At 40.9% G+C, this 14,159-nt stretch overlaps 1 protein-coding gene across 2 annotated transcripts in view; it reads left to right on the forward strand.

Moving 5' to 3' along the window:
- The first annotated feature begins 4,488 nt into the window (after positions 1-4,488).
- Positions 4,489-14,159, forward strand: part of LOC306839172 (MAM domain-containing glycosylphosphatidylinositol anchor protein 2) — a 174,983-nt gene continuing 165,312 nt past the window's right edge. The window contains exon 1 of one of the 2 annotated variants that reach the window (XM_079367710.1): positions 4,489-5,807. In XM_079367710.1, coding sequence (XP_079223836.1) covers positions 5,735-5,807 — 73 coding nt within the window. In that variant the 5' untranslated portion in view covers positions 4,489-5,734. The remainder of the gene's footprint in view (positions 5,808-14,159) is intronic. The other variant, XM_079367711.1, reaches the window with a different exon arrangement.

Here is a 14,159-nt window from a genome sequence, read left to right on the forward strand (position 1 = left end):
GACCTTAAATAGGCATACTGCATAAAGGACAAAAAGGACAAGAGGCTGTCATGGTAACAACTGGATCAAAAGTGTCAAGGCCGGTAAGAAATGAGGGACTTTGTTTATGGCCTGGGAAAGTCCTTTTTTTTTAACGACATTACGCTAATGTTTGGGAATCTGCAGCAGTGTTTTGTCCTTTATAATTCCATCTTCAGATAATGTTCACGCTGTCCATTTATTTGATGTATTGCTTCATAAAACCATCAAATGAAATCCATAGAGGTTGATTGTATTTGACATCAAGTATTGGCCCATTTAATTAATATAGTAGGTTCATGCTGCTTAATTAGCTTGCCATGTTAACTCTGTGCTGTCTCACCATAACAGGCCCGACAGAATCAATCTGAGTTAGGACCAATCACTTGGGAGTACATTGGATCAATAGGCTAGTGGTATCCCTGTTCTGTTAAAAATTGACAGCTTTTCGTATTGACAGTATAGGCAAATGAATACATTGATTCATGGATAATTTTATCAGATAGTAGCATGAGAGTGTCTTTATGAATCCTGTTATGTGCAAACTTCATTTTGATTTAAGATATGTGTAAGGGCTAGAGTTGTGAGCTTTGCACTTTTGACACACTGATGACAAGTTTTACAAAGCTTGAAATGTGGATATGACTTCACACCACTTCACTGAAGTCAATGACAATTCAAACACTGAGGTTGCCATCCTTGATATCTCACCAGAAACAGTCACAAAGGACTTTGGTTTTTCGAATTCTGACGGCATCTTGGTACCAGCTGCCATGAACCGCTGCACCTCATTGTGAAATCTACCTCCTTTCACCCCAGTTATGTGTGTAAATACTGCCGACAGGCTCCCTGCCGTTGTGAATACTGAGTGTGTCAAAGTGCAGCTACCCAGGGAAAACATTGGTGTCTGAGGGAGCATTTGTAGAATAGAAATGCACGTCATGGCCATCAGAACTGCCTTTTGTTTTTATAGTCAGGCGAAGGGCTGCCTTTCTTTGAGAAATCTTACAATTGTGCATGTCAAAGGAGTTCACAAAGACGTTTTTTTCTTCTCACAAAAAGATTAAAAAAACTAAATGGAGATGGCTCTTTTCTCGAGGCATTGACAATTACTGTTTAGCTTTCTTCGAGTATGAGTTGAGGATGGTTGCCTTGTTAGATGCATTTATATCCAACATCTCTTTCCCTCCAGCTGGACTCAAATAAGCCACATGCAAGGCTTTTTGGTCTTGTAAACAACTTTGGGGAACAAAATCACCTCCCCACTTTTTAGTTTCACCCCTTTTTAAAATCTTTCTGGCAGCTCTGAGGTGACCTATTTTCTGGAATCATTCGTCAACAGTGGCACATGGTGGTGATCCTTGATTGTGTCATTCAATGTGGTACGCATGCATGGTTGGTAGGAAGTCAGGTATGTTCAATGTTTGAGTGTTGGCCAAAATTGTGTTGTCCTTTGAGTTCTTAAACCCTAAATGTTGCCATTTTTAGCTGAATGCTTAAAGACTCTTTAAGATGAAAAGCTAATTGTTGCATTAAAAAACTTTTTATTCAAAGTATGGATGGCCTATGTTTTTTCTATCCCACAAGTCCCAGAGGAAACAGACATTTAGAGCAGTAATTTGCTTCAGATGCTGCTTTGATACCACAATGCAGACAACTTTAGTATGTAGACAGAAAAAAATGAACAAGCTTTGAGGTAAATTTGTCGACAGAACTGCTTCCACAGGTGGCCATTGGCTGCTTCATGACTTTAAAAGCAGCGAGATGGAAAAATACATGTTGTTCCATTTGAAATTTGCTCATGTGTGATGCCAACCAGAGCAGAATGTTGCACCGAAGCCATAACCCTCTCTCAGATGAACACAGATATACACCCACTTCCCTTCTGACCGTTGCATTTTGTTCTGTGAGATCATCAAGGTCTCTTAGGTTTGATGAGAAAACCAAGAGAGGTTTCTTCAAATGGCAAATTGTCTTGTTTCATAGCATATTCAACACTTCATGTACTGTAAGACTTAGTGCATTTAGGGAAATGTCATACAGCTCCAAGTAGAGAGGACACATTATATTTATAGGCCACGATTATGATGCTACTGTACATACAGACACTGTACTGTATGTTGCACAATAGAGTTTATAATTGCATTCCCTGCTATGTCAGTGCACCGTAGAAGCATTAGACATCTTTGATAAAAAAGGGTTGCATATAGTCCACCAGGGAAGTTGTAGTCAGAAAGAGAGCAAGGGAGAGAGTAGAGCTGAGAGCAGACTGCTCACAATAGACAGATGGGGAGTTAAAGTCTAAGTTCTCCCTGTGGTGTCTCTCTCTGGTCCATATTGGATGTTTGATGTAATGGTAAGATTGTGAGCAGGCAGGTGGTGGAAAAGGGACAATATGTGGAAAAAAAACAAACAATGGACTGTAAAATAGAAGTTAGCATGGCTACGACAGTGTCAATGATTTGTTTGTAAATCCGTTTTTTTAAAAATGTGTTCATCATTTTGACCTTTGGCATCTTAATTTTTAGAGCCAGAAGTGGATGCATATGGATAAGTGGAGGGATCTCTTGCAGGAGAACTTGTCAAACAACATCATGGAAACTCGTCACCAAGGGAAGCCACACTCAAAAGCTCACCCTGCTGTATCATCACGTTTTCCTGATTAACAAAATACACATCTCGAAGCCTCAAAAAAAAACAAAAAAAAACTTGAAATCTAAGAATTGAGACCATAGGACAGTCAAACATTGGGTGACAGCTTTTTAAGGTAACCATCTTAGAAGTTGGGAACTTCCATTTCTTGTTTAATACAATCAAACTTCGTTTTGCAACATGAGTCACCAACCTCTGGCCATTCAGAGGACAAACAAACATTTCCCTTTTTTTAAATTGAGACAGAAACTTTTATGGCAATTGTGCGTTTTAAAACATGGAGACTGTGTCCGCCTCTTATTTAGAGTCTATGAACAAAAAGTATTCATATGTACAGAGCTACTAAACTAACTTTTATCAACGTTGAAACTGCTAAACTGTTCCCTGACAGATTAATAAGTAGCTTACTGTACATTAATGTAGCCTTTTTTGTTACCTTGTCAAAGATATAGTAAAAGTCCAATGATTTCAACACTTTGGCAAATAGAGAATTATAGTAATCTACTTGCTTCAGCCAGTAAATTGTTTTAAAAGAAGTCAGGTTCAAGTAGACCATTGGTATTAAAATACTTAACATAGCTATTTTAGTATTTGTCTAGCTGTGAAAGAACACATTTTCTGCAAAAAACTGGCACAAAAAATTCCAACACAGAGAATGATGGGACAGCAAGAATTAAACATTCAGAATTAATGAGATGATAAAGCTATAGAGCTCTTAACTTCACACACCTTAAGATAAAGAACAGGCAGGTATGGCCAGAAAATGATCTGAAACACGTTAAATACCACAGCCTCTATCTTCACAGCACCACTCCCATGTTCAAGGCCATCACACTAATGACAGTATAAAAGGGCTGGACAAGATTAATCATTCATATCTTAAAATTAGATTTAGAATAGCGAATATAAAATATTAATTCCCCCAAATTCATTTTACTCCTCAGTTCCACTGAGGTCCCTACTGTATCTTAGGATCAGATATTAACTTCTCAGTTGAATGACAATGATCAAAATCATCAAAATTACTCTGGCAATTTAATACTCATGATGTAATCTTTATTTCCATTTTAAACAGTCTGCATATTACAGTCAAAGTTATAGCCTAGTCACAAACTGGGTATAACCCCCAGTTACTCCATAATTAGGAATATATTTAATGGCGTCCTGTAGAGGGCGCCAAACTACCCACAGCAGCTCCAACAGTCACTTCTCCAGCTGGTCTCGAACTGCACTTTTAAGCTTCATATATGATGAAAAGTTTACATAATAATAAGTTTCCTTGACACAATTGAGTAACCTTAATAAACACAGCGTTGTTACTCTTGCTTCAGCAGGAATCAGACTATAGCTCTTGACATTCCTGCTCAAAAAATACATTATTTTCTCTAAAAGGAAAAATAAGATGGTAATTACTTCCAATTAAATGAAATTGTTGCTAGGAAACAGCTGCAGTCCCCGTTTAAGATGCTGACAGTATTGATATAACTTAACACTGAAGTGAGATGTATAATAAAGTTACATTCAGAGAAGCCACTTTGAGTAACTTCCATTAGTCAGTCATTAGTGTGCTGTATTCTAACGGTGATGCTAAGATAAACCGTGTGGTCAGTGCTGCAAGTTTTACACCTTTTTTAATTGGAGTATTTCTACTCACAATTGGACTTAATGAAATAGACTTCACTTTTTACAAGAGCTCTCTGGAACTGCCAGCAGGTCCCCTGGGGCCATAGGACCCCATTTGGAAACCATAGCTGAACTTCTATAACAACTTTTAAATGTGTACCCATATGTTGCAAAAAAAAAAAAAAGTTGCAAAACAGTTTTCCTTTTTGCTGCCCTATTGGAGCGATGTTTGCTCGGAAAGACCAACAAATACGTCTTCCTGTTTCAAACCAAAGAAATGTGATGTAGCAGATGAATGCTACATGACAGACAGCAGCTCATCCTGCCTGTCTGATAAAGGAAGCACGGTGAAACATGAACAGACAGGAGGAGCGACTGTGTGTTTGGTGTTGATTGCAAAGGTCTGTCAGAGCTCAATCTCCTGAATGCCAATCGTGCCATCTCTCTCTCTCTCTCTCTCTCTCTCTCTCTCTCTCAGCTTCCAGCAGCTGCGCCTCTCATGCCTTTCTTTCCTGACGCTGAGCGAAGCCTCCCATACAGATGAGCGCTTGAAGCCACGCACCTCTTGACGTAGCCACAGACCGGTTTTGCGGTGCCACTCGGTTTTCCGTAGCACGTATTGCGCAACGTGACTGCTGCTCCACTGGCTGCACGGTGGGCACATCCGGCTCCCACCGTTGCGTGAATTCGTTACAAGGTGTTTTCATAACGCAGAGAAAACAGCGGACATCAGCAGGGAACTGTGAAGAAAGCATCCACTTGGATACTTCCCTCCGTCATCGCCACCGGGAGAGATGAGTCGAGCGCGCGGCGTCGAGGTGCAGTCGTGATGTGACTGTATGAGCGCACGAGCATCTACAACAGCAGACTCACGCCTCCCGGAAGGTGAATACGGTGTGAATTAGTGGTTTTTTTTTTATTTTTTAAAGCGGAGGTGATGGCTTCGTTTAGTAGCAGAAAGTCAACGCAGCATCAGCGGCGCGAGCCGTGACCACAGCTGGATTTGGGGAGCTATGCACGCGGAAACCGAGTCTCCATCTGCCTGTAGTCGAGAGTATCAGGGTGCCCCTTTGGTGAGACGCTTCGGGGGTCCGCGCTAAAGTCAAGGCTCAGACAGTATCACAGAAGGGCGCCCACCTAAAGTCAAGGAGGGGTTTCTATTTGTTGTAAGGCCGGGCTCTCTGCAGCCCACTCCCCGCATCCTCAAGCGTTGTCTCTGTGACGCGAGTGCTCCGCGTTTTGACTCCATGGCAGTGGACATAAAAAACATCAATTCCTGAGTGTGTTTGCCTCCTGCAACCATAACTACCTTAACATCGAAGACTTAAATTAGTCGAAGTGTTGATTTGGACCAGTTGCTGTGGATGCACCTCAGTTACACCGCCCCCTGAAAGGACTTCTTGCCTTTGAGAGCTGGATATGCAGAGATTAACGTGAGAGGATGGATCTAATTATCTGTGTTTGGGGGCTGCTGTCGCTCATCGTGGAGGGCATCCGTTGCCAGGGAGTGTACGGTAAGTGTGTGCATTCTGTATCCTGCTGAAAAGCAAACGTGATCATGACCTTGTACAACAGTGTTGAATCTTAAATCAACACAAGAAAGGCTAAATTAACTCACATAAGGGTGCCAGTTCATGTCTGATGCCATGTTTAAGTAAGGGGCTCTAATTGCCGTCAGCGACCCTGAGGTTAAACAGCAAATTGCATGTGAAACCAATAATGCACAGCCCTATTATGAGGCTAAAACTAGTCATCTACCTTTATACTTTATTACAACAGAACCTACTGGGTTTCCCACTGTCTGGCCATCAACATACATGTTATTTCTTAATAACCGTTGGAAAGGTCGGCATTGCTCTTGTCTTACATTGGGCTGAATGTATCTTTAAATGTCATATGGACAGTAATCTGTTGAGCAGTGACATTTAGCATGCAGAGGCATGAAAAATGATCATCTGTGGTCTCTACCTCTCTGTCTAAACCTCTCTCCCTTCCTTACACACAAATACATAAAAAAATGACAAGCACACATTTATGTCTCTTTTCCCTGTCTGCCTGTGCAACCAGTGGCACAGATGATGTCTTGTATGAGTTGTCACCCTCGCAGCCGCCAGCAGCAGTGTGTTGGGTAGAAATAAAGATTTGTGTGAACTAACCTTTGCACACACAGGGAACCTTCGGGTGCTCAGACCTGACCTGTTGGTAGTGACCAAAACATGGAGAATGTGAGGTCAAGTTGCAGGGTGGTGGTTGGAGCATCAGAAGCTGTTGCCAAGCACAAAAAAAGATCTGTTTTGCGGTTTGTGTGTGTCTAGAGATGATGTCGCAATGAAAGGTTACTGTGAGCATGTCATGGGTCTGCATTTAACCAATGATGCACAGGGATTTGATGTATTTCTTTTTTGCTCAAGATGGAAGAGGTGAATAGGATAATAAATCATATCTGATGTCAAGGCCGCTGCTGCATGACTGCTCATATATGTGAGGAGTTACTTATACTACCACAATTCTCATTCAAACACCTGTTGCAGGGATAATTTACCTTTATTTATATCTCGTTTTCAACCCTCAAAACACTGGCTCGTGGTGTAAGACTTGTAAGTAGGTTTGTTTGGCATCCTCCAGCTTCGCTTTCAGCCTGAGGGCACAACCACTCATCAAATATTGATGTCTAAAGAAATCATTGTCGATCTCCTTATCCACTAAATCAGCATCTCTAAGACGTATGTATATATTCAGCCGGGAAGTGCATAACGCTAAACATCAAAACTGATCACATGAATGTCAGATCAAAAGCTGCACAGTCTTGGTGCGAGCAAGCTGTCCATTCTGTTGCATGTATGGGTGCAGATGAAGATGCAGGCTCATTAGAGGGAATCATATCCAGCAATGCCTTATGTAGAGAGGTGTAGCATGTGAGGACTGGTGTAGCTGCAGCAGAAGAAGAAAGAGGCAGACGTAGCAGATGGAATTGTTTGAGCATTAAACTGTCAATGTTTGCGCTTGTATGTTGTGCAGAATGAAAATTCCCTTGAGCACAGTCAGATCCCCACAGTGTTTTTTGTTTGTGTGTGTGTGTCAATACTTCTAAAGATATAAAGCAATTTATGAACTCAAACTTGAAACTCACCCCTCTTTAAATCAGCCTATATATTCCCCCTTAAAGCATGCTTCTCTCCAGGGAGATGCTCTGAATGAAAATGTATTGACAAGGTTGAAAAGCCAACATTTATTATTGAAAGTGTCAAAACATTAGCATGCCTGTTGTGCTTTCTTCCCAGTGGTATTCAGCAAAGGTTTTGACACGTGAAGGACTAAGGGTCAGGGAAATTGAGTATTGTTTGCCACAGCTGAAAGGCAGTGGGTGTGTGACTGAATGAAATGAGGGCTGCAAAAAGAGGGAACATAAAGGTGAAAACTTTGGAGTAGGTTTTATAGAAGTCAAACTCTGAAATCTTTGTGTTTATAAATTCTGATGATTTTAATATTATTATTCCTTTCAAGTCAGTTTCATTTACCTGAATCTCTTATAGATTCTGTCCCTTTTGTTTAGCTTGTTTAATTCCTGCAGATGGATTGGACAGTTTGCAAAAATTAGACTTTTTCCGATTATTTTTATCTGAGGGCATTGGTACGCGTGATCACACAGAATAAATGGTGGAATCATGATGTAGTAATGAAGAAATCACATACTAGTCTGTTAAGTGGTGCTGCCAGAATCATTAAAGAGGATTGATGAAGGCTAGTCATCCCTCCATGACTCTAGGCCACAGAGGGGGAAAAAAGAGAAGCACCACTAAAAAGTACAACATCTGCTCCACTCTTTCTCTTTTCCTTATCTATTACTCTGTTAAAGTGTGTCTCACTTTTCTCATCACTTTCGCCACACACACACACACACACATACACATACAAACAAACATACACGCACACACACCACACTCTTCTCCAGGAGATTGCTCTATTACCTCTGCTACCGCTTGTCTTCGTGTAGGCCAGTCGCTGCTCCTCCAACACAGCAAATTAAAGCTCGTACAAAGCTGGTAAACATTCTGAAATAGTGTTTATTTCTAATGTTCTTTTTGACAACCAAAGTGCACTGCATGCACATATCAAACAGCCACAATGGAACATGACTCTTGTGTTAGCGTGGAGATGTTTCACCGCTTGTACTGCCTTCAGTATGTTCCCTTTGCATCAAAGTCAGTCAGCGACAATCTCCAATGGGATGTGCAGATGTTCCTGATCTAATTTCATGTTACTACCCAAGAGGAAAAGTTCCTACTGTGTTTTCTCCCATCCCACTTTTACCTCTCTCCCTCTCTCTCTCTCTCTCTCTCTCTCTCCATCTCCTTTGCTCCCTCCCTCTCGTTTGCATTGAAGTCCAACCAATTGCTGGGGTTTCTTTTCATGAGTCCCGGTTCAGACGCTCTGGCTTCTAAGCTATGCAAATGCATTCTGCCAGTGAAACTAAAGACGCCTTTGTTGATTCTCAGAGGCCTCCTCCACAGAGTCCTTCATCATTCCCTTGGATCGGGACCCTCACATTTCCCACCGTAATGAGACTATGGATAACTCTATCTCTTCTCCTCCCTCCCACTCTCAGTCCCTATCTCCAGGCCTGTCTTTCTCCTTTGGCTGTCTCTCCCTCTGCTTGTCTTCCCCTTCATCCCACAAGGGAAAAGAGCAGTGGATGGACATACAGACTATATATGCTTCAATCAGAGGTGGTTGGGGATATACAGCTCGGCAGCAGTAAAACGTAGCAGTGTGATGTGTACAACAGGGATTTCAACGTACCCCTGTGTGGGGCTTCATATAGCACCAACTTAATCATACCAAATGTCAGTTCTCTTTGGGCTGACTCCTCTGAGACTGGTTCTGAATAAACCCTACAGAGACAATGTTTCAACTTAAAGTCTGAGGTAGTCCTGCTGTGCTCTTTGATATCTGGATAACCATTGACATTGTTTCTTCAATACTCTTATACAATGCGATTAAGGGGAAATGGCTGTTTTCAGGGTGGTGAACTTTGGTTATCGGACTAAAGACTTTCCGTCCAAGTTAAATTAGTACCTCAGCAAGTTTACAGTCCCAAGGCCTCATGTACCAACGCTGAGTAACATGCATTGTAAGTCAATGTTACCTGAGCTATTTTGCTTCAATAATGGCCCCTTAGAGAAAATGCTCCAATGAGACTATAGAAAGACCACCAAGGTCTTCTTGAGGTTGGAGATAGAAGTCAGTAGATGCTTTGCAACAGCCTTGTAGCATCTCGTGCAGAAAAATATGGTACCATTTAAAAATATACATGATATGCAGCGTGGCTTTAAACAACATTTAATGTAAGCCCATCTGAAGCAATATTGGTAATCTTGGAAAGAGGGGTAATGGATGAGTCAAACAACAGGAGCTTCATCAAATAAACAAGAGTTTCAGTCTTTTTCCTTACTTATTCCTCTCCTTTTGTGATATGCATACAAACCTACTTCTTTCCCACCAATAACCATGTGGTTTCCATGCACCACCAAATAGATGTTAACCATATGTTTGACAGGAATAAAACGTACTCTTGATGTATGTATGATGGCAAACTCAACAGCCGCGTGTCGGAATGAAATGTTGTGACAAGTCCTTTTTCAAAGCTTTTTGACGGCCTGCTTTAGGATTGTGTCCAAGGGACTTGGGGCGCCTGTTTAGCTCAAGTTATTAAATTGCGCCGCTTATGTACAGACATTATATCCCTGTTGTGGTGACCTCAGGTTTGACTGCCACCCTCAACCATTTACTGTGTCATCCCTGTTTCAACCACTGTCATGTCCAAACAATAACAAAACAGAATCTTGAAAACTGAGGGACATATTTTTAGGGTTGAAGGAAGTGAAAGTAGAAGACGACACATTATTCAGACCTAAATAAGATTCAATAAAACAGTGGATCTTACAATCAATAGGTTTCATTTCATTTCAATCTTCCTGTCTGATAAATGCTCACATCTTCAAACTTAAAGCTTTAACTTTGTAACAAAGGCCCTCTGTTATAAATCTCTTAGTCCAAGCCAAGTTAACCCTGATGACATCAGTATGACATCATTAAGGTTATTTTCTTTTACTCCAGAGAGCCCCTCCTCAGCCAGAAATAGAGCTGTTATCACAAGCTGAGTCATACTTTTCACACATGTAGAACCAGAGAAGTGTTCCGTTAATTATATTTCTTTGACTCCTCATTTAGCGAAGAGGACACGTTTCACATCATCATGCGAGGTGTTTGGGAATTGGGAAAGTTTGTCTGACACTTTTCACTGTATGTCACTCTCACTTTTGAACTCTTGGTGCCCCCTTTAGCTGTTCTAAAAAGATGTAGCAGAGTCAAGTTTGGCAGTAGGGGCCCTAAAGCCATAAGCTTTAGGGTTGTAAAAAGTATTGTCGACTTCTACATTGTCCTCTTCTCAAAAAATAAGCTATCCAATTTATTTTCCGTTATCTATCGTTCAAAGCAGAGATGGAGTTGTGAGTTGCTGTGTTGAAGGAAAGACATCATTCTGTATGGATGTTTTTTCTTGATTTGTGTCTCCTCCCCCCAAAAAAGAAGAAAAAGTAGCTGTGACTACTTTGCACACATCATGAACAGCTTTAATACTTTACTCCTTCTACTTTGAGGATTTGGATGAGTTCAGGAACACAATTTACCTCTGGATCATTCAAGGCCAAATCCCTCACCGCAGCCCAAAGAAGCTTATTGTAACCTGGCTGGCTGCTTCAACTGTTAAGCCCACATCTCTAAACCCTGGGCCACTTGTCGTGCTCTGTACAGGGCTGAGGACAGAAAAGCTGCTGCTAATGATCTTGTAGTCATTCATTCATTAAGGCCTGTTCTGGTGCATGACTGAACCACCCCCTTTGCCCTGCTTTATTTATAATCAAAAAGTAATTCTGCAATTTTAATGAAGTCTTGTTCAGCCTCTAAGTCGCACCTCCACTGAATCAGAAACGTTTTCTCCCCCTTTTGTTTCCTGACATTGTAATGAAGCGGCCATTTATCATGTGAATCATTATAAACAAGATTTAAATCTTAAATGTCAACCTTGGTTCAGCTAAAAAATACCTTGTAAAGCTGCAAGGCTTTTATCTCTAGTGTTTTTGTATCTTGTAATAGTGTTAATTTCCTTGTGTTGACAGACAAATGGTACACCTCCAAGAAATTATAGCTTCAATATGTTGGTTCAAAATGACAAACTGGCCAATTGTGCTGGTGATGCATGGCTCAAAGTGGATATAGATCTTTGGAATAATACTCTCATTTGCCTTGCAATATTCCTCTCTATACTGTCTGTTTCTATTTTCAACAGAAAATGGGGAAATTAAACATCCGAGTATAAAGAGCAGGCACAGTATGACTATGAGAAACTTTAATGTCATGTCATTGTTGTTGTCATTTGCACTTTGTAGCAGTTCTACTTAAGCCTAATGTTATCCTGAAGATGACTGAGATTGGCTTCAAGATGGACCGTCATAGAGACTACATCGTATTTTTGAGATGTTTGTAACAGGGGCTTCCTGTTGGCATTGGGATCCTGCCAGGGAACTTGTTGAATGTCAGCCTCCACATGTCATCCTCTCTGTCCTTCTATAACTTCTGTGTACTGATCATATTGTGAATATAAAGATTGAGATAAAGCGGTGGAGTAAAAATTACATTATTTTCATATTGTGAAAAAATATATTAAACAGCATAAAATAAAATTCTCATCGTAAACGTCACACTATAACGACTTTAGAAACAGCAAGAAAGGCAGCAAACTCTCAAATATTTAATAGCCTGGTTACTGTTGGATCAGTGCAAGTTTTGTGGCATGAATATTTGCAGATTTAAAACCAAACCATGTCGGCATTTGCTCCAAGACTTAATTTCTGGGGTAAAGACTTGCTGAAGAAAAATGAGAATCATAATTAAGACAATAGAGTGTAAAGCCCACAGGCTTAAGCATGATCCCCTCATTTGAGTCAGAGCTCCGCTTTGTATTCCACTCTGAGTTTTACTTTATTTTTTTTTTACTTTCTTATAACCACTCGTTCATTAACATTATCATATATGTGCTGTGCTTTGGCTAAAATGCCCCTTACTGGATGTGTTTGGTGAACTCTTGCTCCCAACTTTTCTTTCTTTTTTTTTCTTTTTCAGAAACTCACATAGGGCTTTCATTTTTGAAAGAAAAAAAAATCCTTATATTAGCTGGTAGAGCTGAATTTTTCACTCTGGCTCAACCAGAATTTTATCTGCCAGACTCCTAGTACTTTTTCTGCAGTAAGTCTGAGTGGGCAGCAGGATATTATCTGGAGAATTCATCTAAAGCCAGTGGGAGGGGGGAGCGATGTTTATACTGTGCACTGTGAGTGGATTCGGGGCATAAAGGTGAATGCGCACAACCACTACTATCCCAGTGCAAGTAATTAAACGGCTGCATTACGTTTCATGAACTCCAGTATGTTGTCCTCTGCTCTTTTTGTCGATAAGGTGATTCCGTTGAACTACACGCAGCATTGATATAAACGCAGATATCTCATTATAGCATTGTATAGCAAGCTCTGTTGCTTCGTCTGCTACTTCTATGTTGTTCCTTTTACATTATGTCTTACTTCAGGAGCCCCTCCCCCCCTCGGATAGTCTCTTGTATCCGGTGCAGAGTGAATATGTGAAAACAGCTGTTGCGCTGTTTGCATGCAGTACAGTTACGTCTGCTTTATATACTTTATACTATATGTAAATAAAAAAACATCATACCATGCCAGAACAAGGCATGCAGCAGTACATTTTCTGTAAAGATGCGAACAGACCAAAATCCCATCGCCCAGGTGTGCTTGAAGAGAAGAAACAGATAAATGCATTTGTTTAGTGAGGCAGAGAGAGAGCGAGAGGCTTATGTTCTTTTACCTGGTTTATTGCTACCAGCAAATTAAGTGCTGATTAATGTGTTACTTAACTGGGTTTAAAAATCCATTTTTAAATTGAAGATTGTTAAGGTTTCATATCATTTCATAAACTCAACCGTTCATTCATGATAAGCTGGTATTATATAAGATATTAATACACGCATTAGATCTGGATGAGTCATTGATGACTCATTAGTTTTGCTTTGAAAAACATCAGCAGAATAACCTTATAAAGTGTTGCATATATTTGTGTCAATGAACGCAGGATTAGCTGCCGGGATAGATCCTTTTTAGTGTCTGTGTTGTGTTTCCTTATCTCCAGTTATCATTTCCGTGATTGGCATCACTTCAAATCACAGAGAATTAAACATGCTAGCCCGCTTCAAAGTGACGCATGAGATGAAAGGCCCTCATTGAATATGAATGTCTCCTCTTGTCTTCCCTTACGCTTTTCAGTCAATTGAATTGTCTTTATTAAGGCAAACCGGCAGCAGCCACATTTACACACATAAAGTACAAATCACGGAGCAATCCCAATAGGTAGCTGACACAAGCAACAGGGTGCCTTTTAGCTGCACTGTGGAGGATATAAAGCAACAAAAAAAAAAGAAGCCTGGAGAGATTTTGTGCGTTGTGGCACCCGCAAGAGGCTAATGCCAACCTTCAACTATGTCACTTCAGCCCACACAGGCATCCTAAGTGCTGCTCCTGTGAAGTGATGTCTGTTGTCATGGTGACAGTATGTGAGCCTGGCATTGCACATCCTCCGACTTCCCTGTTGCCTCGCTCCTCCCCTCCCTTCCATCCTTTCCCTCGCTGCCTACCCACTCGCTCATTCTCTTCTTCCCCTCAGATGCCAGGAAATCAATCGCTGAAACAAATGTGAAGTGATTGCAGAAACGCAAGCTCCTCACAGCAGCCTTACAATTGTGCACA

The sequence above is a fragment of the Symphodus melops genome (genome assembly GCF_947650265.1).
Source record: "Symphodus melops genome assembly, chromosome: 1".
Taxonomy (NCBI): domain Eukaryota; kingdom Metazoa; phylum Chordata; class Actinopteri; order Labriformes; family Labridae; genus Symphodus; species Symphodus melops.